General features: G+C 33.4%; 1 protein-coding gene across 1 annotated transcript in view; it reads right to left on the bottom strand.

The window, feature by feature from the left end:
* Window positions 1–3,764: 3,764 nt before the first annotated feature.
* Window positions 3,765–24,960, bottom strand: part of LOC114330340 (regucalcin-like) — a 31,735-nt gene continuing 10,539 nt past the window's right edge. Inside the window, exons 2-5 of the mRNA XM_028279667.2 lie at window positions 22,525–22,728; window positions 17,711–17,926; window positions 8,059–8,276; window positions 3,765–4,000 (exon numbers count right to left, since the gene is read on the bottom strand). Of these exons, the coding sequence (XP_028135468.1) occupies window positions 3,845–4,000; window positions 8,059–8,276; window positions 17,711–17,926; window positions 22,525–22,728 (794 nt within the window). The 3' untranslated portion in view covers window positions 3,765–3,844. The remainder of the gene's footprint in view (window positions 4,001–8,058; window positions 8,277–17,710; window positions 17,927–22,524; window positions 22,729–24,960) is intronic.

Here is a 24,960-nt window from a genome sequence, read left to right on the forward strand (position 1 = left end):
TTCTATTGGTGGCCAGGTTCTTCATATCCCTCAAGTTATAATCAAAAAACCAATAAAAAATCGAATTTTTCCTTCATATTTTGACATTTTGATTATTTAAACAATCTTCCTGGCCATTTTGAGTGGGAGGATAACTTAAATATTATTATTTGAGTTATTTTCAAACAGTTTCTGCAAAAAAATTTGAGTCACCTCTCAACGTCCATCTCAAAACAGATGCGGCCTGGACTACATGTTATTTTTATGAACGATTAAGACTCAGTGTATTGAAAAGAGATAGGTTCAAAGAAAGACGATTGGAGATGTCTTCACATATTTTAAGTACAATTTCTGAGGTTTTGGTTTGCTTACTTTTGTGGCTGTCAATTTGTTGAATTTTTTGCTGTTATTTTGTCGAGTTTTTGCATTAAGTTTTTTTGTAGTATACAAACAGTTGTTTTCACAACTAATTTTATATTGGAGTTAGATATTTTGTGATAAGTTTATGTTATTTTAAGATTTATGTTATTTTATGTTATGTTTAAGTTTATGTTATTTTAATTTTGACGACGTACAAAGCTAACCTCATTGTTGACACAGTTGAATGCTTGTGTTTAAGGTTCCGCCAAAGTGAATAAAATAACAAAAAGAAAATATGTTATTGAATTTTTTTATAAATTGTTTATTTATTTATTAATCAATGATAATAAAATAATTTATTAAGCTACTTCAAATGTAGCTGTAATAATGCACCAAAATTTTAAAGCAAAACTTAAATTTGACATTCTATTTATTTGATAACGCCAAATTTTATAATAACCCGTGATCGGAATAATATCCATTTGCCGTTGCGTTCAGTAAATTTCCGACTTATTTCGTATGCTTTAAATGATGAAGCACGGGTAAAGACTCGCGGACTCAACTGTATGTATTGTCATAGTGCTTATAACGTCAGCTATGACGTCACTGAAACTTAGTTTATCTCAGATATTATTAAAGATCTCATTAAAAATTTCTAAGTTTAATTTAGCAATATTAAGTATGTAGTCTCTGAAATACTAAGATAAGTAAACGATTGAATAAAAACGTTTTTGTCAAATATTTATTGAAAAATTACATTTTTGTCAACGAAATATTCATTTTAGCTGACATTTTTTCCTATATCACTGCTTCGTCAGCAGGCACTCCTTTGCAATTTAGTCCTGTTACTCTAAATAAACATCCAGAACTTTCTCCTTTTGGTTGAGAGCTAAAATTTGCACTTGTAACGTAGAGCAAAACTTAAATTTGACATTCTATTTATTTGATAACGCCAAATTTTATAATAACCCGTGATCGAAATAATATCCATTTGCCGTTACGTTCAGTAAATTTCCGACTTATTTCGTATGCTTTAAATGATGAAGCACGGGTAAAGACTCGCGGACTCAACTGTATGTATTGTCATAGTGCTTATAACGTCAGCTATGACGTCACTGAAACTTAGTTTATCTCAGATATTATTAAAGATCTCATTAAAAATTTCTAAGTTTAATTTAGCAATATTAAGTATGTAGTCTCTGAAATACTAAGATAAGTAAACGATTGAATAAAAACGTTTTTGTCAAATATTTATTGAAAAATTACATTTTTGTCAACGAAATATTCATTTTAGCTGACATTTTTTCCTATATCACTGCTTCGTCAGCAGGCACTCCTTTGCAATTTAGTCCTGTTACTCTAAATAAACATCCAGAACTTTCTCCTTTTGGTTGAGAGCTAAAATTTGCACTTGTAACGTAGAGCAAAACTTAAATTTGACATTCTATTTATTTGATAACGCCAAATTTTATAATAACCCGTGATCGAAATAATATCCATTTGCCGTTACGTTCAGTAAATTTCCGACTTATTTCGTATGCTTTAAATGATGAAGCACGGGTAAAGACTCGCGGACTCAACTGTATGTATTGTCATAGTGCTTATAACGTCAGCTATGACGTCACTGAAACTCAGTTTATCTCAGATATTATTAAAGATCTAATTAAAAATTTCTAAGTTTAATTTAGCAATATTAACCCATTAGTGCCTAGCGTTACAATTATGTAACGGCAAAGTGGTGCCATCTAAATAGATCCTCTGTCGCATACGTCGCAAATTTTCAGTTGAAAGCAAGTCAGTTCTTGTCAGAAGGTTATAGTGTTTACATTGTTTGAAGTCTTCTATTTCATTAGAACTTTGTTTTTAATCTGTGCCTCGATAAAATATAACAAAACAAATAAAGCTTCAAATAATGGACTTCGTCGAAAAAGTAAGTATATAAATCTCATTTTGTATAATAAAGTTAATATTAGAAAACAAATAGTAAAAGTAAATATAAATACATATTCTTTGTGTAAAAAAGCTTTGATATTTTTTCAAATAAAAAAGTTGCTAAGTTAGGAAGTTGACTGTTACATATTTGTAACGCTAGGATGTAATGTAAGCATATTCTACAGTTATTTTGTACCGACGTATTATGAGTTTTGTTTTCATTGTATGGTATTTTTAGTAACATTTTTCGAAGTATTAGTATACAGAGTGTTTATAGAACTTAAGGAAATTTAGAAATGCAGTATGTACCTAATAAGTTGTTTTTTTATTTCAGAGGCCTTGCTGCAGTTCTTCAAAGAGGCCTGACTGTTCAAGAAGCTATCGATATAGCCTTTGGAGAATACGAAAGGATAGATGACTCTATAGAGGAAGTAATATACTTTGATAATTTATTTACTACATTCAGTTTATTGTCATATTTACGTTTGAAAGGATACGGAGGCACGGAGACTATAAGAGAAAATCGTTTACCTAGGAGCTGTCCTTTTTTGGCTACAAATGATCTTCAGAAACAGGAAACGGGATACTATGAAAGTGCTATTAGTAAGACAGATGCTGTGTTAGTAGCCAAGTGGGTCAATAATTCCGTAGTTTGCGTTGCTTCCAATAGATATAGTATCAATCCAATAACAAATGTTTAGACGTTATTAGCAAAAGGAAAAAAACACATACAAGTTAGCAGACCAGCAGTACTTGCAGAATATAGCAAAAAAATGGGTGGTACTGATTGAATGGATCAGAACGTTGGACAGTACAGGATTCAAATTAGAAACAGGAAATGGTACTGGGCATTGTTTACATGGCTTCTTGATGTTTTAGTCAATAACGCGTGGTGTTTGTATCGAAAATCAAACAACTCTCAGATGTCTCAAATAGACTTTCGAAAGGCTATCCTGTCAGTTTATTTGAAGAAATATTCGTCACTGCTAAAAGGCATGGGCAGAACTCCATCTCCATCTTCTAATGCGCAAAGAGCAGTCGATGGAATTAGATATAATAGGATGGAACACCTAGTGGATAAAATTCCAAACGACAAAAGAAGGCGCTGTGCTGGAACATCTTGCAAAAGTTCAACAAGCACGATGTGTAGGAAATGTAACGTAGGTCTTTGTGTTGATTGTTTCGTTACCTATCACACAAACCAAAATGTTTAAATTCCTTTTTCTTTATCTTCCGTATTTAAATAAATAAAACTGTCTGCAGTTATATTTTGTATTTTTTGCACCCATTAGCTCCTAGCGTTACATATATGTAACGTCATATATTGAGTGATCTATAAATCCAAATGCATAAATTCATTCATTTTTATGTTTTTTAATCAAACTGCTCCCAAAGAAATATTAGCATCACATTAAAAACTGGAAAAACATAATCTGGGCACTAATGGGTTAAGTATGTATTCTCTGAAATACTAAGATAAGTAAACGATTGAATAAAAACCTTTTTTTGTCAAATATTTATTGAAAAATTACATTTTTGTTAACGAAATATTCATTTTAGCTGACATTTTTTCCTATATCACTGCTTCGTCAGCAGGCACTCCTTTGCAATTTAGTCCTGTTACTCTAAATAAACATCCAGGACTTTCTCCTTTTGGTTGAGAGCTAAAATTTGCACTTGTAACGTAGAGCTCGTCTAGATTAGGACCCCCAAATGCTAGAGAGGTTATCTAGAAAATAAAGTTAATAATTATTTTATACCACGCCAATTAATTATAGGATAAAAAGGTAACACAATAGTTAGAACAAGAGGAGCAAAAAAATTGTTATAACAACTGAACCTTTATAAAAGTTTAGCAGCAAAGTCATGTAAATAATTATGTACTGAGACGATGAACATGAAATTAGATAAAAGCTCATCGACCACTAAGGATATTAGTTCTTGTTCTTCTTGTGGCACTCCTATCGGAGATTGGAAATCATCAAGGCTATCCTGACTTTGTTTACAGCTGACCTAAAGAATTCATTAGTGGTGCAGCCAAACGACTCTCTCAAATTCCGCAACCAAGACATTCTTCTACGGCGTGTATTCCGTTTTCCTTCTATTTTTCCTTACATTATATATTAAAGTAACGCTTATTTACGTCCTCTCATCAGGTGACTCAAATATTCGAGTTTTCTTCGTTTTATCATAACAAATTTTCTGAGTCTTTTCCTATCCTTCGTATTACTTCAAAGTTTGTGACTCTTTAAACCCAACTTATCTTCAGCATTCGATGGTCGCACCACATCTCGAAACTTTCAATATTTTTTATGTTGTTCTGTTTGAGAGTTCAGGCGTCTAAACCGTATAATATCGTGTTAAATACGCAGCCTCTTAGCATTCTTAATCGTAGAGGAATGCTTATGTCTCTGTTGCAGAAGAATTTTCTTATCTTTATGAAGGTGGCCCTGGAAATTTCGATACGTCTTTTTATTTCATTGTTTTAATCTCCAGTTTCGATTATTAAAGGTACCAAGTATTTTTGTAACTTAATACTTTTTCAGTTTGAATGCCGTTTGTACTAATATGTGCTAGGTGTGTCATGTTTTTACTGAAGACCATATTATACTTGGTTTTTTTGATATTGATATTTAGGTCATAATTGTTGCAAGCAATATTTATGTTTGTAAGTAATCGTTGTAATTCCTCTACTATTCTTGCAACTAGTACAGTGTCGTCCGCGTATGGAATATTATTTACAGCCTCTCCATTAATTATGATTCCTTTGTTTGCTTCCTGGCAGATGCTTTCACTATATACATGACATAGCAGTGGTGACAAAATGCATCAATGTCGTACTCCTCTACGTATTTCTACTATTATTAGTTACTACATTATAAATAAAACGTTGAGTGAAAATTAACCATAGTCTTTTGTTTGGCGATGATCAAATAATTTCAGCAGAAGACAAAGACGATATCGTCTACATGATAAAAAAATAGAAGAACAATTTTGAAGCTGGGGTTTAGAAATTAATATTGATAGAATGTAATACTTGCTCATTGGAATAACCACAGAAGATCTCGAGTTATATAATAATACCATAAAAAAACAAATGAATATAATTACTAAGGGGCAACTTCAACAAACACAGGATCAGATGAAACGGATATAATAAATAAAAATATAAAGAAAAGAAAGACAAGACCCAGCAATTACACTCGATTATAAAGAGCGACGATATCACAAGCAACTCTAAAGACTAAATCTTTAAGACAATATTTGAAAACTGCTCACTGTATGGCCCAGAGATATGGGTGACAAATAAAAGGATGAAAAACAGAAGAAATGTTATGTAAATGGAGTTTTTTGAGAAGAAGCTGCACTGATGGACAAGGTTAAAAACTTAATGAATTAGAGTACTAACGAATGAGTAAAAGACACAATGACGAAATAGAAAAACGATATAATAATATGAACATATGCGAAGAATACTGACGAGCACTGGGAGCAACTAAAACATTTCATACTAGAACCTTGTAAAGATATATTAAAGACTTCCACAAGGAGAAAAGAGGAATGTATGAATGACGAGATACTGAATATGATGGAATAACGGAGACAATATAAGAACAAAGATGACAATAAATACAGGGAGATTAACCACGAAATTAGGAAGATGATAAAGCAGGCAAAAGAAAAACACTTTGAAGAGAAATGCAACGAGATCGAGGACCTCTAAAAAATATACGATCTCTTTAACCTACATAAGAAAGTCAAAGAAATGGCTGGACTAACAAAAAAAAATCTCACTGGTGCACTGGATAGACACGGGGTTGCTATAACAGAGACCGATGAGAAACTACAACGTTGGGCAGAATACATCGATGAACTGTTCGATGATGAAAGAGGGTACCTGGAACACATAGAACTTACTTCAGGAGAAATAGGTCCAGATATTACAAAGGAAGAAATAATACAAGCGTTAAAAACAATGAACAGGAAAAGCCCAGGACTTGACATACTTCCTATCGACCTTTTAAAAATTATAGATGAGCAGCATATTGATATTTTAGTGGTACTCTTGAACAAAATTTATAGCTTAGGCTACGGCTCCACGGGCGAGAAATTGACGCTAGCAGTAGCCGTAAAACGAACTTAAGGTTCCGCGGAACGGAATAGGAATAGCCGAACTGTACCGACTACAGGGCTTGTGCGTAGTCGGTTCAGTTCGTCTATTCCTATTCCGTTCCGCGGAACCTCAAGTTCGTTTACGGCTACCTCTAGCGTCAATTTCTCGCCCGTGGAGCCGTAGCCTTAGGCACATTACCCAAAGAATGGTTGACGTCGATCTTTATTTGCCTCCCTAAAAAGAAAAACGCAAGAGAATGCGGCGACTACCGCACCATTAGTTTGATGTCTCATGTGCTAAATTTGCTACTGAAAGTCATCCATAACCGAATATATCATAAACTGGACATAGACATTAATTGATAATACGCAATTTGGGTTTCGCAAAGGCCTGGTAACTCGTGAAGCTCTTTTTTCACTTAACATACTTATACAAAGGTGCCTGGATGTCAATCAAGATATATATGCATGTTTTATTGACTATAATAAAGCATTCAACAAAGTGCGACATGAACAATTAATGCACGTCCTGGAATCAAAGAATCTAGAATACAATGACCTCAGGATTATATCGAATTTATACTATAAGCAACGAGCAAAAGTACGTGTTAACGACCGAGCTGTCAGAGTAAATTGAAATCAGACGTGGAGTGAGACAGGGATGCGTGTTGTCGCCAATTATTTTTAATGCCTACTCGGAAGAGATCTTGAAAAAAGCTCTTGAGGGTGAAACAGTTGGAATAAAGGTAAATGGAGTTCCCATTAACAACGTTAGATATGCGAATGACACTGTCATCTTAGCTGAAAATATTGGGATCTTCAGAGGCTGGTGACCAGAATAGCATAGTTTGAACAAGAATACGGGCTAACAATGAATGTCAAGAAGACAAAGTTTATGAGAATATCGAAAACTTAAAGAAATAACGAAAATCTCTTCATAAACGGATCAAATATCGAACGAGTCGACCAATATGCATACCTTGGAACAATGATCAACTCCACAGGAGATTATTTACAGAACATTAAAATCAGAATAGAAAAGGCTAGAGCAAATTTGAACAAAATGAGAAAAGTGCTCTGCGTAAGAGATTTGAAGTTGGAGCTAAGAGTTAGGTTGGCTAGGTGCTACGTTTTCTCGACTTTGTTTTATGGAATGGAAGCTTGGACCTTGAATGCTGCATCAATGAAAAAACTAGAATCATTCGAGCTGTGGGTGTACAGAAGAATTCTAAAAATATCGTGGACAGAACACGTCACAAACAAAGAGGTTCTGAGAAAGATGAATAAAGAAATGGAAATCCTAGATACCATCAAAACAAGAAAATTGGGAGATACATGAGAGAGAAAATGACGGAGATACAGCTTGCTCCAATTGATTATATGTAGCAAAAGATTCAAGGAAAGAGAAACATATGGAGACGCACAATATCGTGGCTGCGCAACCTGAGAGAGTGATACGGATGTACATCAAATTAACTTTTCAGAGCAGCCGTCTCTAAAATACCAATAGCTATGATAATTGCCGACCGCCGCCGCGGAGATGGCACTTAAAGAAGATGTGAAGGATGAACGAGACAAAAAGCCGCTAAAAACTTCGGGAAATGGAAACCGACTAGAAAGAGGGAAAGGGTACGTCTTAGATTACTTCTAGATTTCTACATTTATTCTACTTACTTGAGGAGTTGGAAGCTCCACAGATTGCAATATAGTTGCCGGTTTGCCTGGTTTTATCTGCACTATTTTTGATGAACCAATAATCGCAACCCAGAGATTTCCTTCAGAATCAATAGTCACACCATCACATACTCCAGAAAACTCTTCGGGATCCAAAACTAGCACTTCATTATCCGATGAGTCATCACCGAAACTTTTCAAAACATAGTTTAAGTTAGCTAGAACAATTGAAGTTCTTTACTATTTACTGGGATTAAGAAAATATGGCAGATAAGATATCAATGAGATCAATATCACTAGAATTTTACTCTCATTATGGCAAGTGGTTGTCTATTTAAAGACTAATCACATGCGCTCTGATTTTTTTCTGATGGATATTCTGAAAGTAGATTTCATGTAATCGAATGAGCTATCTTCCAATAAAGTCGTCTCATGAACGGAACTCAAAATATTGGCAATATCATTTTAAAGTCGACTACTTTTTATGAGTCAGATAAACTTAAATGATTAGAAGATTTTTGTACCAAGCAACAATATTTGTTTAATTTATTAACGTTTTGTATTCTGATAACGATTTCCAAAGTGGAAATCGAAACGTCAAATAAACTTAATTTGAAAGCAGAATTTTGTCTCATTCTCAACTAAAATAGCACATTATAAAGAAATTAGCTTCAAAGTAATATTAAGATGTCAAGGATTTGGAAAAGCCTCAGTCAAGGGAGATAAAAGTTGGAATACAAAAAAAGAATGTGTGTGTACTTTGTACGCACGTAAGAAGTTCTACTTCTATTATATGATTTCTTAAAAATAAATATACTTTAAACAGTTTGTTTTAATTTTTTTTTAACACCAAACTAATTTTGTGCTTACCGCTTTCAAAAAAAATAAAAAAAAAGTATAGGATTGCTCCGGATTCGAACTCAAGACCTCTCGATCTCTGGCCGAATGATATACCAAATACGCTACGAGGACTGTGTCTGTATCGGTTCGGACGTACCTAATGACAATTCACGGTAACAAACAGGCAAGCTGAAGTATAATAAATATACAATAAAATGTTTTAATAATACTCATCTTAATCCTAAGGAAGACAAATCCAAAGACACAAAAATTATAATAAATATATTTACTAAAAACACTAATATATTCTTTGCGCGCCTTTTCTTGCACTGATATATTTATATACTTAGTCTAATTTACTAACCGTTGCACGTCATTAGCGTCATAGCCTGTGACGTCGCATGATACCAACACGAAATATTTGGCGGTAGTTGTGTTGTTTTTTATAATCATTTTACACTGGAATTACAGCCACTAGACCTATTTTATTATATACGCGTAAAAATAATATTTGAAGATTTCTATTAATGTTAACCTAAAGAAATACACAATAATATGTTTCATTTAATTTGTATAAATGGATTATAAAGCGCTTTTATGAAGCACATTTGTTCGGAACATACTGTAACTGTAATTGAATGAATGTGACATTTTAGAATAAATTGGTAACATTTATTTGACAGTTGCGGTGATGACACTTCTTATTTGTTTATATTATTTACTATAAGTATCTGTTCTATTATATACTGTTTTTATTATTTACTTTAATATAAAAAGATCCTCTACTATAAAAATATAAATTTCACCTAATTTTATCACGACTTGGAATAATCGAGGTATCTGACAACTTTTTTAGTTGTTATTGTAGACATATACAAAGAAACCTATCGGCTTCTCCCAAGAGTTCGGAGCCGTTTTTTTTTTTTTTTTTTTTTTTTTTAACCCCACATTTATTACAATCTATCTATACAATCTAAACCTAAATGTTTAAGTAGATAATAGACAATAAGTAATAGGACTGACAATAATTAGGAATGACATGTAGGGAGGCATCCAGTGATGCACCCCTTTTTTAAAACTTAGCCTACAACACTGACTATTTCTGACATAAACTTATACACATTAATTTAGTACCTATTGTTCACTTAACTCTAACGGAACTTTTCGTTTTAACCTACGAACAGTACGCGGTTTATTCACTAAATTTTTTGCTAACACGTTTGGATGCACTTTAAGTTTTTCTGTATGTTTTTTCGCGCACTTTTTGATGTCATCTTTGACGTATGGTAGTCCGGCGTCCCGATGGATGGCTTCATTGGTTATGAACCATGGAACTCCTAGTATTGATCTCAATATTTTGGACTGAAATCTTTGTATGATTTCAATGTTGGAATGTGCGGCGGTTCCCCATAATTCTATCCCATAAGTCCACACTGGTTTTAGGATGGATTTGTAGATTAATATTTTATTTTCAGTTGATAGTTTTGATTTTTTGCCCAACAGCCAATATATGGTTCTTAACTTATGACCCAGTTGTTTTCGCTTAGTAAATATATGCTTCCTCCAGTTTAATCTTCTGTCCAAGTACATACCTAGATATTTGACTTCATCCCCTTGTGGGATTCCTTTACCGTTTAAGTATACAGCCGGACATGTTTCCCTACGCGTGGTAAATGTTAGGTGTAGCGATTTGTTTTCATTAATTTTGACTCTCCATTTTGTCATCCATTGTTGAATTTTATTTAGATTATTTTGTAAGATTTCTGAGGCTATTTTGGGATTTTTGTTCGATGATAGTATTGCCGTATCATCCGCAAATGTGGCTGTAGTGATATGTGTATCTGTCGGTAAGTCAGCAGTGAATATAAGGTATAATATAGGTCCTAGTACACTTCCTTGGGGCACCCCAGCGAGAATTTGATGTATGTTTGTGTATTCATTCTCATACTTTACCTGGAAGTTTCTGTTGGTGATATATGACTTTAACAGTATATAGTAATTTGTAGGTAAATTCTGTTTTAGTTTACATAATAGGCCTTTATGCCAGACTTTATCAAATGCCTGACTTACGTCCAGAAATACCGCCGAGCAGTACCTATTATTTTCAAAGTCCTCGTTGATTCTCTCTACAATTCTATGTACCTGTTGTATTGTTGAATGTTGTTTTATAAACCCAAATTGGTGTGGTGGTATTAGTTTTTTGTTTTCTAGTATAGGCATTAGCTTAGTAAGTGTCAGCTTTTCAAAAACTTTGGATACCACGGGAAGAAGACTAATAGGACGGTAGGACTGTACATTTTCTGGTTCTTTTCCTGGCTTTAGTATCATTGTTATTTGTGCTAGTTTCCACTGTGATGGGAAATGACCTAGTCTCATTATAGAGTTAAATAACTGTGTCAGAAATTGGAAGCCTTTCTCTGGGAGTTGCTGAAGAGTTTTTCCTGTAATCAGGTCGTATCCTGGAGCCTTTTTTGGATCGATGTTGTGTTGTATAATATTTTTTACCTCATTTTTTGTGAATCTTTTTTCAGGAAGTTCTAGTTGATAAGGTTTTGTGAGTATCGAAATAATTTCTTCTTCAGTTTGTAGTGAGTAATTTCCCTCATTTGGTGTAAAGACTTTTTTAAGGTGTGTCGCAAATGTTTCGGCCTTTTCTAGAGGACTTCTCGCCCATTGTCCTGTTTGTGTTCTTAGTGGTGGGACTGTATAGTTCTGCCTTCGTAGAGTCCTTGTAGCCTTCCATAACGAGTAGTCAGTAGCTTGAGTTGCATCTAGTTTTTGTAGGTATTCCTGAAAGCTTGCATTTTTTTCTGCTATTATCAATTTTTTTAGGTCTTTTTGTGCTTTATTGAGGTTTGTTTTACTTTGAGGTGATCTTGATAATTGCCATTGTTTTCTAAGTCTTCTTTTCTCAATTATTTTTTCATGTATTGTATTGGAACAGTGTTTGTTCATATGTCGATTTGTAGGTAATGGTGTTGAGTTCCATGCTGCTTCCTGTAAAACTGTGTTAAAATGTTCTACTGCTTGTTCGATTTGTTTATCGGTCTTTAGTGGGATGTCTAAATTGATCTGATTATTTACTTGATGTCTAAAATAACTCCAATTTGTTTTGTTGTTGTGTAATATACAGCTCCTTTCTATTTTTGTTATGTTTTTGCTTACAGTTATGATAACAGGTGAATGGTCAGAGGATAAATCGTAACAAGACTTTGGTTTAAAGTATTTTTCATTTATTCCTCTCACTATAGCAAAATCGAGGAGATCTGGAATTTTCGCAGGGTCTGTAGGCCAGTATGTTGGCCCCCTTGTGGTTACTATGTTCAGATTATCTATTAGTATTTCTTTTTGTAGTTCACGGCCTTTGGTATTAATAAGTCTAGATCCCCACATTAGATGTTTTGAATTGTAGTCTCCGCCACAAATAAACCTAGGTCCAAGTGTATCAAAAAAGGTTTTAAATTCTGGTTGTTTAATTGAATGTTTTGGTGGACAATATATAGCTGAAAAAGTTATAGGTCCTGTCCAGTCTTCTACAACCACATTTGTGGCCTGAATATGTGCTTTTTGATAGTGAGTTGTCTGGTAATGTTTGATGTTGTTTCTTATAATGATTGCTGTCCCACCATGTGCAGTTCCATCTGGATGTGTTGTGTGATATATTTTATAGTTGTGAAATTTTATGAAACTTTTTTTCGTGAAGTGTGTTTCTGAAATCAGTATTATGTCTAATTGGTGATTAACTATAAATGCATACAACTCATGTTTGTGTTGTGTCAAGCCATTAGCATTCCATATGGCAAATTTTAGTGTATTAGCCATTAGTTCATTTTTGAGACAAGTGTTGTTAATAAGTTTAGCATGGTGCTCATTTGTTCCATAAGCCCTTTCATCATATTCTTTAACTCCTGCATGTCATTTGCCTGAGTGACCATTGTAATATCTTGTTGGTTGGTATTTACCATTTGAGCATATGTAGGTCTTTGTGTTGTACTTATATTTGTTGTAGCCACTGGTAGCTGTTGGTTTTGTAGTTGATTCGGTGACTCTTTCTTTCTTAAGGTTGGAAATCTTGCTTCTTGCAGTTGTTTATGTACACTGCATCCTCTGTAATTCGCTGGGTGGTTATTACCGCAAATTACACACTTTACTAGATCAGATCTAATTTTGTTAGGGCAATCAGCTGTTTTGTGATTTAGAGCACATTTTACACACCTGTATTGATGATAGCAGAAATTTTTTGTGTGACCATATCTTTGACATCTGGTACATTGTACTAATTCTCTTTTTAGCCTTGGGGCTTCGACATCAATTTTTGCGTTGAGTAAATATTCCATCTTATAAATTTCTTTATTATTATCTTGCATTTTTAAGTCCACAAAAAATAGTGGTAGGGGTTTTTTTGTAATTCTTTGTAGTATATTCGTTATTTGTAGAACTATATGTCCTTGGCTCTCTATTTCTTTTTTGATTTCTTGTATATTCACTGTAGGATGAAGATGGCGAATCACTACTCTAAAGGGTTTGTCTTGCTTCTTACGATATGTATGATATTCGGTTTTTTTCTCATCAAGTGCTTTTATTATACTGTCGTATATTTCAATTGTTTGGGCCTGTACCTTGACTTGTTCTTCATTCAACACTCTGATTAAATGTTTATCTTTGGCTATAGTGTTTAGTAGTTCGTTTAATGGTTGGATGTTTTTAACACCGGCAATAAATATTGGTGGGGGCTTCTCTTCCTGTTTTTTTTCCTCTTCAGTATCTGCTTCTTGTGTCTCTTCATTAATTAATACATTAAATTTATTTGCTGTTGGTGTGTTGAGCCAGTAGTTATCTATTTTGGTTTGTTTAAGTTTGGAATGTTGTTCCGGACTGGTTCTCCCACGTTTTTTATTTGGAACTATTTGCCATTCTTCATCATTTGCTTTGGATGTGGATGGGGGTTGATATTGTGGTAATGTACTTTGGACTGAATACTGGTATTGAGGTTGATATAACTGCATTGGCTGGTTTGGCTGGCTTGGAGCGAAATTTTGCTGAATTTGTGATGCAGGATGTGGTCCCATTTGCATTTGTTGTGGAAAATATCCTAGTTGTTGAACTGTTAAGTTTTGGTCGCTGAGGTTCATTTGGCTAGATGTTGGACATTGAGAGTATGGAAATGGATACTGATTATATCCGTTCGACATTTTGATTTAAATATTAATATTAGTATAAGGTGTTACCTTGATTGGTGGATTCCAAAAATAAAATTCACAACACATTTTTTGACACAATCGCCAGCACTAATATTAATATACTTTATTTTTATTATTTAATTTGTTTTGAAATAATTAATTTGGTTGATTTAAATATATAAAATCTGTTTTGTATCACTACACCAGATTTATTTTTAATATTTCAAGTCCATTAAGGTATAATTAGCTTTAAATGGTAAATTGATAACAGTAATTGTTTTATCTACAACCGTCCTCGATCAAGTTTGGACGACTACTAGAGCCGTTTTTTAATAATTAAACAATGCAGTGCAAAAACGCTTGCACTGCAAATCTTAAATGATTATAACTTAATTCTTGTTCTCTATTTCTTAAGTTTTTTATTTATTTACATAGAATATTAATTTGTTTTGTTGTATAATCCACGTTTACAATAATTATGTGATCTATTTTATTTAAAATGGATTCAGGATTTTTTTATACTTTGGCAACTATGTCAACTTAGATCTCTGGATCAGATAATGACGTGCAACGGTAAGTAAATTTGACGGACTGTACATAACTTGAAAGATTTAGCAACTAAACGCCATACTGTATGTGTGCGCATGCGCGCAGAATTATGAAATTTTACTCTCAATCGCGCCTAAAGAAGTATAACTTCAAAAAAAAAAAAACATTGAAAGGGTTATGAAGAGAGAAATAAATTTAATTTTTGTTTTTATGACTTGGTAATAAAATTTTTCTAATAATTTAATGTTCTCTGGCTCTTTCATATTGACAATTTTTATATTTATACAGTGCTAGTCAAAAGTCCGTACCCCCCCTCGTATCTTTTGAACGGTTATGCTTATAATAGTAAAATTTGGAGGGAGGAAATAAACGGACGTAGGCTTCTTAACTAGTCATAACAGAAGACGTCATAGTGACAGATGACTTCACAGCGCCACTGTGACAGATAATTTTAAATGGGATCTTATGGCAAGTAATACCTCGTTTGATAGATATTCAAAATACCTATTCAGTCATACTAATTTTTTTGGATATAAATTGATTTTAATTTTGGTGAATAAATGAAATAAATATAAAATTGTAGTTTCGCATTTAATTAATAAAAATTCAAATGTCCGCCTATGGTTTTTTTGTCAAAAAAGTTCACGTTTTTCAGTTCTCTAATAGTTTTTACGTCAACGTAAACCCTTTTGACAAGTAATCATAGGCGGAGGTTTAAATTTTTATTAATTAAATGCGAAACTACAATTTTATATTATTTCATTTATTCATCAAACTGAGCTTAAACTCAAACACAATTAGTATGACTGAATAGGTATTTTTAATACCTTTCAAACGAGGTATCACTTGCCATAAGGTCCCATTTAAAATTATCTGTCATGGTGGCGCTGCAACGTCATCTGTCACTATTACGTCACCTATCATAACTACTTAAGACGCCTACAACCGTTTATTTCCTCCCTTAAAATTTCACTATTATAAGTACAACCGTTCAAAAGATACAAGGGGGGGTACGGACTTTTGACTAGCACTGTATGTATTTTTCTACAAGCGTGTTAAAAATGCAATTTCTAGCACTCCATAGGAGCGTTAAAAATGCTACTTTAAAGCACTAGTGCTTTAAAATTTTTAAGGCACTGCAGTTAAAAGTGAATTGTCAAATTGTGAAACGTCAAAATATTTATATTTCATTTATTCATATTAACATTAATAGTACAACTTGCGCAATATGAAAAAGGTCGAAATGTCTGTCAAAATGAAAAGGCCTGTCAAAATTTTCAATGTGTTTTAAAATATTCATTTTTTTCGAATCCTGAGAAAACTAATAAGTTTTTTCTGCATGCTGACAACGTACACTTCAGATGGTAAGGTTGTTTGACCTTAGCATGATCAAATCTTTGAAATCTGTAATGTAATTTCTTTTGGCGAGGAGTCCTTTGTGCCCGTAGAAGTCTTTTTTATATCTTACATGGGATCCCTCTCTCTTCATAGTGGTATTTTGAACTTTTTGACCATAGCTCTGAAGATGGCTTAATATGCCGAAAGCGCTCAACTGGGAATTATACATATATTTTACTTACTTCAAAAGTACGCTTCTCCCTGTTGTTCAGTAAACTAATAAGTATTTTTGAAAATTTTAAACATAGAATGAAAGATTACTTTATTACCGAGTGCCGAAAGTCCCTTAGAATTAATAAAAAGATTCTTTTGAATGAAATATTTGAAATTAAACATCACATTAAATTTCCTCTCTTATTTTCACCGCTGTAACTTATTAAAATAAATATTATAGAGGTTTTCAGGGACTTTCGGCCCTCGGCAATAAAGTAATCTTTCATTCTGCGTTTAAGTACGTTTTTCAAAAATATTCATTAGTTTCCAAGGATTCAAAAAAAAAATGAATATATTTAAAACACACTAAGGGCCGGTTGTTCGAACGCTAATCAACAATGATCATTATCAAATATTTCATTACTGTCACCAAAACTGTCAATGTCAACTTTGTTTGGGTTGCTGAAAACATAATTAATTACAATTATGAGATTTATTATTAATTATGTTAATAATTATTGTTATATTAATTGATGATAGACTCCACAGACTTTTTAACAACCCAAACAAAGTTGACATTGACAGTAATTAATTATTTGATAATGATCATTGTTGATTAGCGTTCGAACAACCGGCCCTAAAAATGTTGATAGGCGTCAAATTTTTGTATTTTCCACCTTTCCCCTTAAGCATTACTTTATCTCTAGCCAATAACATTTAGTTAGAAATAATTATAGTTATTTACTGTCATGTGATTTTGATATAGCTGAACACTTTTAAATAAGTAAGAAAATTGATCTAGACTTTTATTTATATATTAATAGACCCATCATCATAAAATTTACTAATAGTTAAAAAGAGAAGTAAATGAAGACATATACAGGGTGTTTGGTAGGTCGATGGAAAGTTTTTAAGGGATAATAGGGGACACCATTTGCAACATTTTTTGCTAATATAATGTATCGCTCAAACTGTTAAGGTTTCCGAAATAAAGTTAAATTTGTCAATATTAGAAAATAAGGCTGCTCGTCTATTTTATTTTTAAAAATAATTATCTAAGCGAGATACTTCCCTGACATACAAAATGCCTTACGTGTTACTTGCTCAGATTACAAAAACCCTTCGTTGTTAATGCAACTCCAAACACAATTCGTATGTCAAAACAGTAAAACGCGCCTTTCATACGCATACAATAACCATTAGCATAGCAGGTAGATTGTTTTTTGTTTGTTATGCGTTCGGAGAATGACGATAGCTGATGGAAATTGTATGCGAAGAGTCAGTGTTGTAGGTTTACATTTTTATTCCATTCGTAAAACAGGGAGGTAGTACGCCTAGATAATTTTTAAACGTGAAATAGACGGTTGTCGAATATTGAAAAATTTAACTTTATTTCGGAAACCTTAACAGTTTGAGCGATACATTATTAGCAAAAAATGATGCAAATTGCGTCCCCTATTATCCCTTAAAAAATTTCCATCGACCTACCAAACACCCTGTATATGATCCACAAATAAGACACAAATACTTACATATAGTTCCACTTTCAATATCAAAATCATATTCATCTAGAGTCCCTCTTAACGAATCATTATAGTACAATTTCTTCAGCTTGTAGTCAAATGCAAGTCCATTTGAACAACCAACATTATCTCTATGTAACTGGACCGTTTTATTAGATATACTATAAAATGCTCCTTGTCCGTCTTGCAGATTTTGTAATGCTTTCGCAGCTGCTCCCATGGTGCCTAAAAATAAAGGAGTATATAGGGTGAGGCAGATAACTGGCCTATTAGAAATATCTCGTTAACAAAAAGCAACAGAATCATGAAAATTTTAATAAAGGGGTTTTGAGGAATGATCTATTAAATGAAAATATTTTCATCCCTTTGCAACTTCCGGTCATACCGGAAGTTGCTTATAATTTAGTTTCTTTAAATGGGACACCCTGTATATTTTTACATTTTTGGATTCTCCTCAATATCTTCTTTCTTAAAATATGAGATTTTGTAATATTATACAGGGTATTTTAAAAGATATTTTCGTTTTTTTTATTAATTTCGTAGCAAAATTCACACCCTGTAGAATTGTAACAGTTTGACATTTAAAACTCTGCTTACGTTCAAGTGAATTTTAATATAGTCTATTATTGTTTAGAATCATTAGTATAGCTAATTTTGAAATTTTAGTATACAGGGTTGGTCGAAACTCAAAATGAATAGTTTTCTTAAATAGAACACCCTGTATTTTAGTATTGTAATGAAATGATATTTCATAGTACTTTTTTAGTTTATAAGTATTCCCTATACCTAACTGCTTTAATTTGTGAGTTATTGGTGATTCAAGCTAAACATTAATTGCAACAAAAAATACGTAAAATTTTATTAGGTTGGCCGTGAAAATATTGAATCACAAATAATTTTTCTGAAATAAATACATATTAATCCAGACTGATCCTTAAAATTACCAATAATGGTTTAGCTATAAAAATACCTATGTAGTTAAGATTGTTGGTGCGACTAACAATTAAGCACAAATTAAAGCAGTTAGGTACAGGGAATGCTTAAGAAATAAAAAAGTACCATAAAATATCATTTCATTACAATACTAAAATACAGGCTGTTCCATTTAAGAAAACTCAGAAAATACTCATTCCGAGTTTCGACCAACCCTGTATACTAAAATTAAAAATTTAGCTAGACTAATGATTCTTAACAATAGATGACTATATTAAAAATCATTTGAACGTAAGTAGAGTTTTAGTTGTCAAACTACTACAATTCTACAGGGTGTGAATATTGCTAAGAAATTAATAAAAAAACGTAATTATCTTTTAAAATACCCTGTATAACATTACAAATACTCATATTTTAAGAAAGAAGACATCGAAGAGAATCCAAAAATGTAAAAATATACAGGGTGTCCCTTAAAAAAAACGAAGTTATAAGCAACTTCCGGTATAACCGGAAGTTGCAAAGAGATGAAAATATTCTCATTTAATAGATCATCCTTCAAAACCCCTGTATTCTAATTTTCATGATTCTGTTGCCTTTAGTTCTCGAGATATTTCTAATAGGCCAGTTATCAATTAGGCCAGATTAGTTAATCAATTAACATAACAATTATTAACATAATTGATTAACTAATTTCATAATTGTAATCAATAATTATGTTTTCAGCAACCCCATCAAAGTTGACATTGACAGTTGTGACAGTAATTAAATATTTGATAATGATCATTTTTGATTAGCGTTCGAAGAACCGGCCCTTAAACTTTTACAACATTAACAAAATGACAAATATAAACGTCAAAATTAGTTCAGCTTTATTTAATGTCTTGTCAATTATTGTTTGTCAACTTTTTATGTTAATATTCAGTTTCTATCAACGAACTGTCAATACTGTCAATACTGTCAGTCTGAGTATTGACACAGAATAAATAACCACACAGAAGCGAAACTCCTGCCGAAAACGGTAACATAATTTTCATGCTCATGTGTCAACGTAACTGGTGCAACGTTACTTTTGCGACTGACGTGGCAGTTGTTTATAGTTAAATTTTATATTTATATATGTTTTATTTTATATTTTATAGTTAAATTTTATATTTCATATTTAATTAATAACTACTTGTCAAAAATATTACCTAATTTGGAATCGTCTATTCCCTAGAACATCAAGTTCTATTCTGTAACTGATGCACAAGGTCAAATATTTCGGTCCCAACAAAATCAATGGAAACGACAGTCCAGATTCGCTTCTGTGTGGTTATTTATTCTGTGGTATTGACAGTATTGACAGTTCGTTGATTGGTTTCTATACATTTTGTGACGTTCTAAACGTCTCTTCTTTTTCTTCTTCTTCTTCTTCTTGTTCTTCTTATATTAGGCCTCTTGGCCTGTTCTTAACCGATTTTGAGCTTGTATTCTTAGCTGTGATGTTGACTGCCAGCTATCTCGCCACCTTTTAAAGAGCCTTCCTATTGGTCTCTTGCTTGTTGGCTTCGAATCCCTGGCTATACGGGTTAAGGCCCATTTATACATACCCGGGCCGTGTCTGTTCCGGGTCAGTGCCGAGTCCGGGTATTTTTATTGCGATATTCACATACAACCGGGTTGTGGCAGTGTGCGTACCGGGCCGAATAAGAGAGGAAAACGTTATTACATATCTCTGTGTAAAAGATAGTTGAAAATATTTCGGCTTGGATAGAAGATCTCACCTCACAATATCTATTGCTTGTCTGTTTTCCAGCAGTCCCGTTCACAAAAGAATAAAATCGTGTTTATACAAGTCCCTGCGATCCGTGTCATTTTCGTGCATCGCCAGTGCCGACAGAAAAAATATTGGCTGGGATTAATTTCAGACCGGGCCCGGACGGGCCCCGTCCGGGAAACGCCAATGTATAAATATCCTCATAAGAGTACATATTGTTTTTTTTTGGACCGGGCCCTGTCTTAACACGGAACGGACACGGCCCTGATATGTATAAATGGGCCTTTATTCTCTCGCTGTCCATTCTCGTGACATTCTGATTCCACTCTCGTCGTCTCCCCACCGTACTATATCTTGTATGTTACAGAGATTTCTTATATTGTCGTTCGGTAATCTGTCTCTCAGTGTTTTCCCAGTTATTGACCTCGACGTTCTCATTTCTGATGTTCTCAGTATCCTCTTGGTTTCTGCTGTGTTACATCTTGTTTCTATCGCGTACGTCATGATCGGTCTTACACATGATTTGTATATGCGTACTTTCTCTTCCAGCCTTATATCTTTGTTTCTCCAGATGACATCCCTCAGACATCCTGACACGTGATTGGCTTTATTTGCTTGCTTTAGAACGCTCTCTTTAACATCCCCATAACTACATATTTCGACTCCCAGATATTGGAATCTCGAGACTTGTTCAATTAGTTCGTTTTTAATTACTAATTTGCATCTTATGGGTTCCCTTGACACTACCAGGGATTTGTCTTAGCTGTTGATATTTTCATGTTGTAGTTCTTCGCCACTGTATTGAAAGTCTGTTCCATTCGCTGTAGGTTATCCTCGTTATCGGAGATTAAGATTGCGTCGTAAGCAAAACAGAGGATTTTTATTTCTTTTTCTGCCATCTTATATCCTTTTCCAGTACCTTTAATGTTTTCTATGATTTTGTCCATTACTAAATTAAAAAGCAATGTGCTCAAGCTATCCTCTTGTCTGATTCCCGAGTTGATTTCTACTTTCGATGTTAGTTCATTCTCCACTTTTATTCTGGTTTTGTTCTTGTTGGGCTGATCTTTCTCCTTTAGCAATCTTAGTACATCTTCCAATCTATCACAATCGAAGGCATTAGTCAGATCTATAAAGCACATAAATGCAGGTTTATTGTATTCCAGTGTTTTTTCAGCAGTTTGTCTGGCTATGAATATGGCGTCTATTGTGGACCTATTTTTCCGAAAACCTTGTTGTTCCTTACTTATTGTGTATTCTTCATTTATTTAATTGACAAGTGTTTTTGTTGTGACCATAATATAATTTTTTCGTCTAGAGTACGCCAATGAATTAAGTAAAAGGTGTTTTGTACCATCTCGGACGATATAACAGTCGGAACGAAAAGCCTAGTTGATTATTATTCTTGCAGCGGCGTTGATCGAAGAATAATAAGCAGCAAAGTGCTATAAAAGGTGCGTTATCCCGAACATTTTCCGCCGTCGTCTTTGGTCTGTTAAACGAATTTCGATGGTTTTTCCTTTTACCTATCCTTATACGAGCGGTGATCGTATTTCCCTACATGTCTCTTCCGCTGGCGAGCTGAACGAGATTTCCTCTTCTTATATGTCCCTTTCATATTAATAAATGTAATAGCTGATCCACGCGATCGTCGGTTGTATTCATTCATGTACCAGATATCGCCACATCAACCCGAACCTAATGTTCGACACGTAGGTTATAAATATATTTTATTAACGAAATTATACGAAATTAATTAAATATTACGAGTAGTAATTAAGGCTAATTATCTTATCATTTGTAATGTTTTGATTCTAAAATAAATGTCTTAAAAAGCGAATCATCTGTCTTCGGCTGAATTTTTGTTACCTGGAGCAACAAACGCAACGATCACGTTACATTGGCGCCCGAGCAGGGTGTTATGCCCCAGGAAAGCACGCTTTAAAAGATGAAAATACTTTGAAATTCATAATCACCAGACCAGATACTATACTACTTAATAAACTAAGCAGACAATAATAATAATTGATGTGGAGGTTTTTTAATGGCCATTATTGTTAATTGTACAATGATAAAAGTGTCTCGAAATTTTCTTGACCTGTTATAAGTATCTCAGTATGTTAATCTATCTTACCTATCCATAATCTTCCAGTGTAATCACATTTCCCATCGTTCAATACATGTTCTGTACCTTCTTCTACTTCAACAAGTCTCTCAATCTTGGTGACTTGCTTGCTTTGACCGTCCCAATTTACCAAACAGACAGATCTGTCTAAAGCTACAAGAAAATGGTTTTCTCTATCTTTCACCGGTATTATTAGGGAGACGTTATGATCATCTAAAAAAATTAAAAATAAGAATAAAAAACTATACCATAATATTATTAATATGATAGAAGTTAAGGAACCTTATGGGCGAGACATTAGCACCAAAATCCGCCTTACTTCCGAAAAATAAAAACGACAAGACGGATTTTAATAATTCTTCTTGCATTCGATTTGTGAATTCGCCAGGAAACTTTGTGACCCAGAGCCATGATATAATATTGAGAAACAGCATACAAAAAATGCATTCTTAAAGTGCATCTCAAACAGACAATAAAAAAAATTCAGGACTCGTTAATTATCGGCGGAAATGAGTTTAATTTTGTTACTCGGGAGGTTTTTGGGGTCGCTGAAAACGAATATAACGTTAGAAGTGATCTCAGGAGTACCTGGTGCCCAGGGTACCTGCTGTTTACCTTGTCTTCTGGAGTTTTCGGCAAGTTCATAAAAAAATTAGTCAAAAAACGAATGTGACGTCGGAAATTATCTCCAGTGTCACCTGATCACACTGGTGTCCAGGGTGCCTACTGCTTACCTCGTCTTCTTGAGATTTCGGCAAATTGAATAAAAAATTAGTCAAAAATCATTACTTGGGGTTTTTAGGGTCGCTGAAAACGAATATGAAGTTATCTCCGTAGTACCTGGTGCCCAGGGTATCTACTGTTTACCTCGACTTTTTAAGTTAACGTAAAAAGTAGGTATTCTAGGCACCAGGTACTCTGGAAATAATTTTCCATATCATCTTTCTTTTCAGCGAGCCTAAAAACCCCCCAAGTAATGATTTTTGACTAGTTTTTTAATGAATTTGCCGAAAACTCTAGAAGACGAGGTAAACAGTAGATACCCTGGGCTTCAGGTACTCCGGAGATCACTCGCGACGTCATATTCGTTTCTAGCGACCAAGTAACAAAATTGATAGCCGATAATTAACGAGTTCTGAATTTTTTGTATTGTCTGTTTGAGATGCACTTTAAGAATGCATTTTTTGTATGCAGTTTTTCAATATTATTTATGACTAAGGGTCACAAAGTTTCCTGGCTCATTCATGAATCAAATGCAAAAAGAATTATTAAGATCCGTCTTGTCGTTTTTTTTTCGGAGGTTCAGTGCTTTATTGCCTCGGCTATTATTTTTGAATAAATTCGATATAAAATCGACAGAAGGATTAATGCAGAAATATTCAGTATTACTCTACTCTCAGTATCACACTATCTACTCAGTATTACAGTATACTATCAGTATTACTATTACTTTCGGTGAATATAGGTATCTCTGTATGTCAGGCAGAGCTGAAAGCTAGTACTAAAAGAAGATATTGAAAAAAGGGTGAGTGTTATGAAAACAAAAATAAGAAAGATCGAAGAAGACATCGCATGCAATAAAAATGATAGGAAAAAGAATTGATAACGCAAGAAATCATGGGCCGAATGAATGATAGTTGAAAGCACTAAACAAACTTAACTGACTATTAGGAATAATAAAATCATTGGGAAAAAGTGGTAAGAACCCAAAAAAAACTAGATGAAAACTTCAGGAAACATACGATACCTTAAGCCTTAAACGATCACAAGAAGATACAGAAATTACAGACAGATACAGAAAAAGACAAGAAAAAACCTTGAGAAATAATAGTAACCAAAAATTATAAGGTATGAAGAGAAACATAAAAGATTGAAAGATTATAGGTCCTGTATCCCCCCACATAATATACAAAAACAAATAAATGAAAAGGGTTTAGAAATGCACGTTTACTGGAATAGGAATAGACGTGAACAAGCTTTCTTTGCCTCTTTTATAGTCAAATTTTTCACAAATCTCTTACGAATTTTTCTATATAGTGGACGTTTGTTTTTCAACTATATTATCGTCGCCTTAGTACTATAACTTGAAAACTTCAAAATTCGACTATTATAACCAATAAGTATTTTTGAAAAATTTAAACGCAGAATGAAAGATTACTTTATTACCGAGGGTCGAAAGTCCCTTAAAATGAATAAAAAGTTTCTTTTGAATGAGATATTTGAAATTAAAAATCACACTAAATTTTCTTTTAGTTTTTCACCCCTATAACTTCTTAAAATAAACATTATAAAAGTTTTCAGGGACTTTCGGCCCTCGGTAATAACGTAATCTTTCATTCTGCGCTTAAATTTTTTCAAAAATACTTATTTTTCTCAGGATTCGAAAAAAAAAAGAATCCAATTTAAATAGCATTGAAGCCGAAAGTTCGTACCCTCCCCTTAACT

Source organism: Diabrotica virgifera, chromosome 3 (genome assembly GCF_917563875.1).
Source record: "Diabrotica virgifera virgifera chromosome 3, PGI_DIABVI_V3a".
Lineage (NCBI taxonomy): Eukaryota > Metazoa > Arthropoda > Insecta > Coleoptera > Chrysomelidae > Diabrotica > Diabrotica virgifera.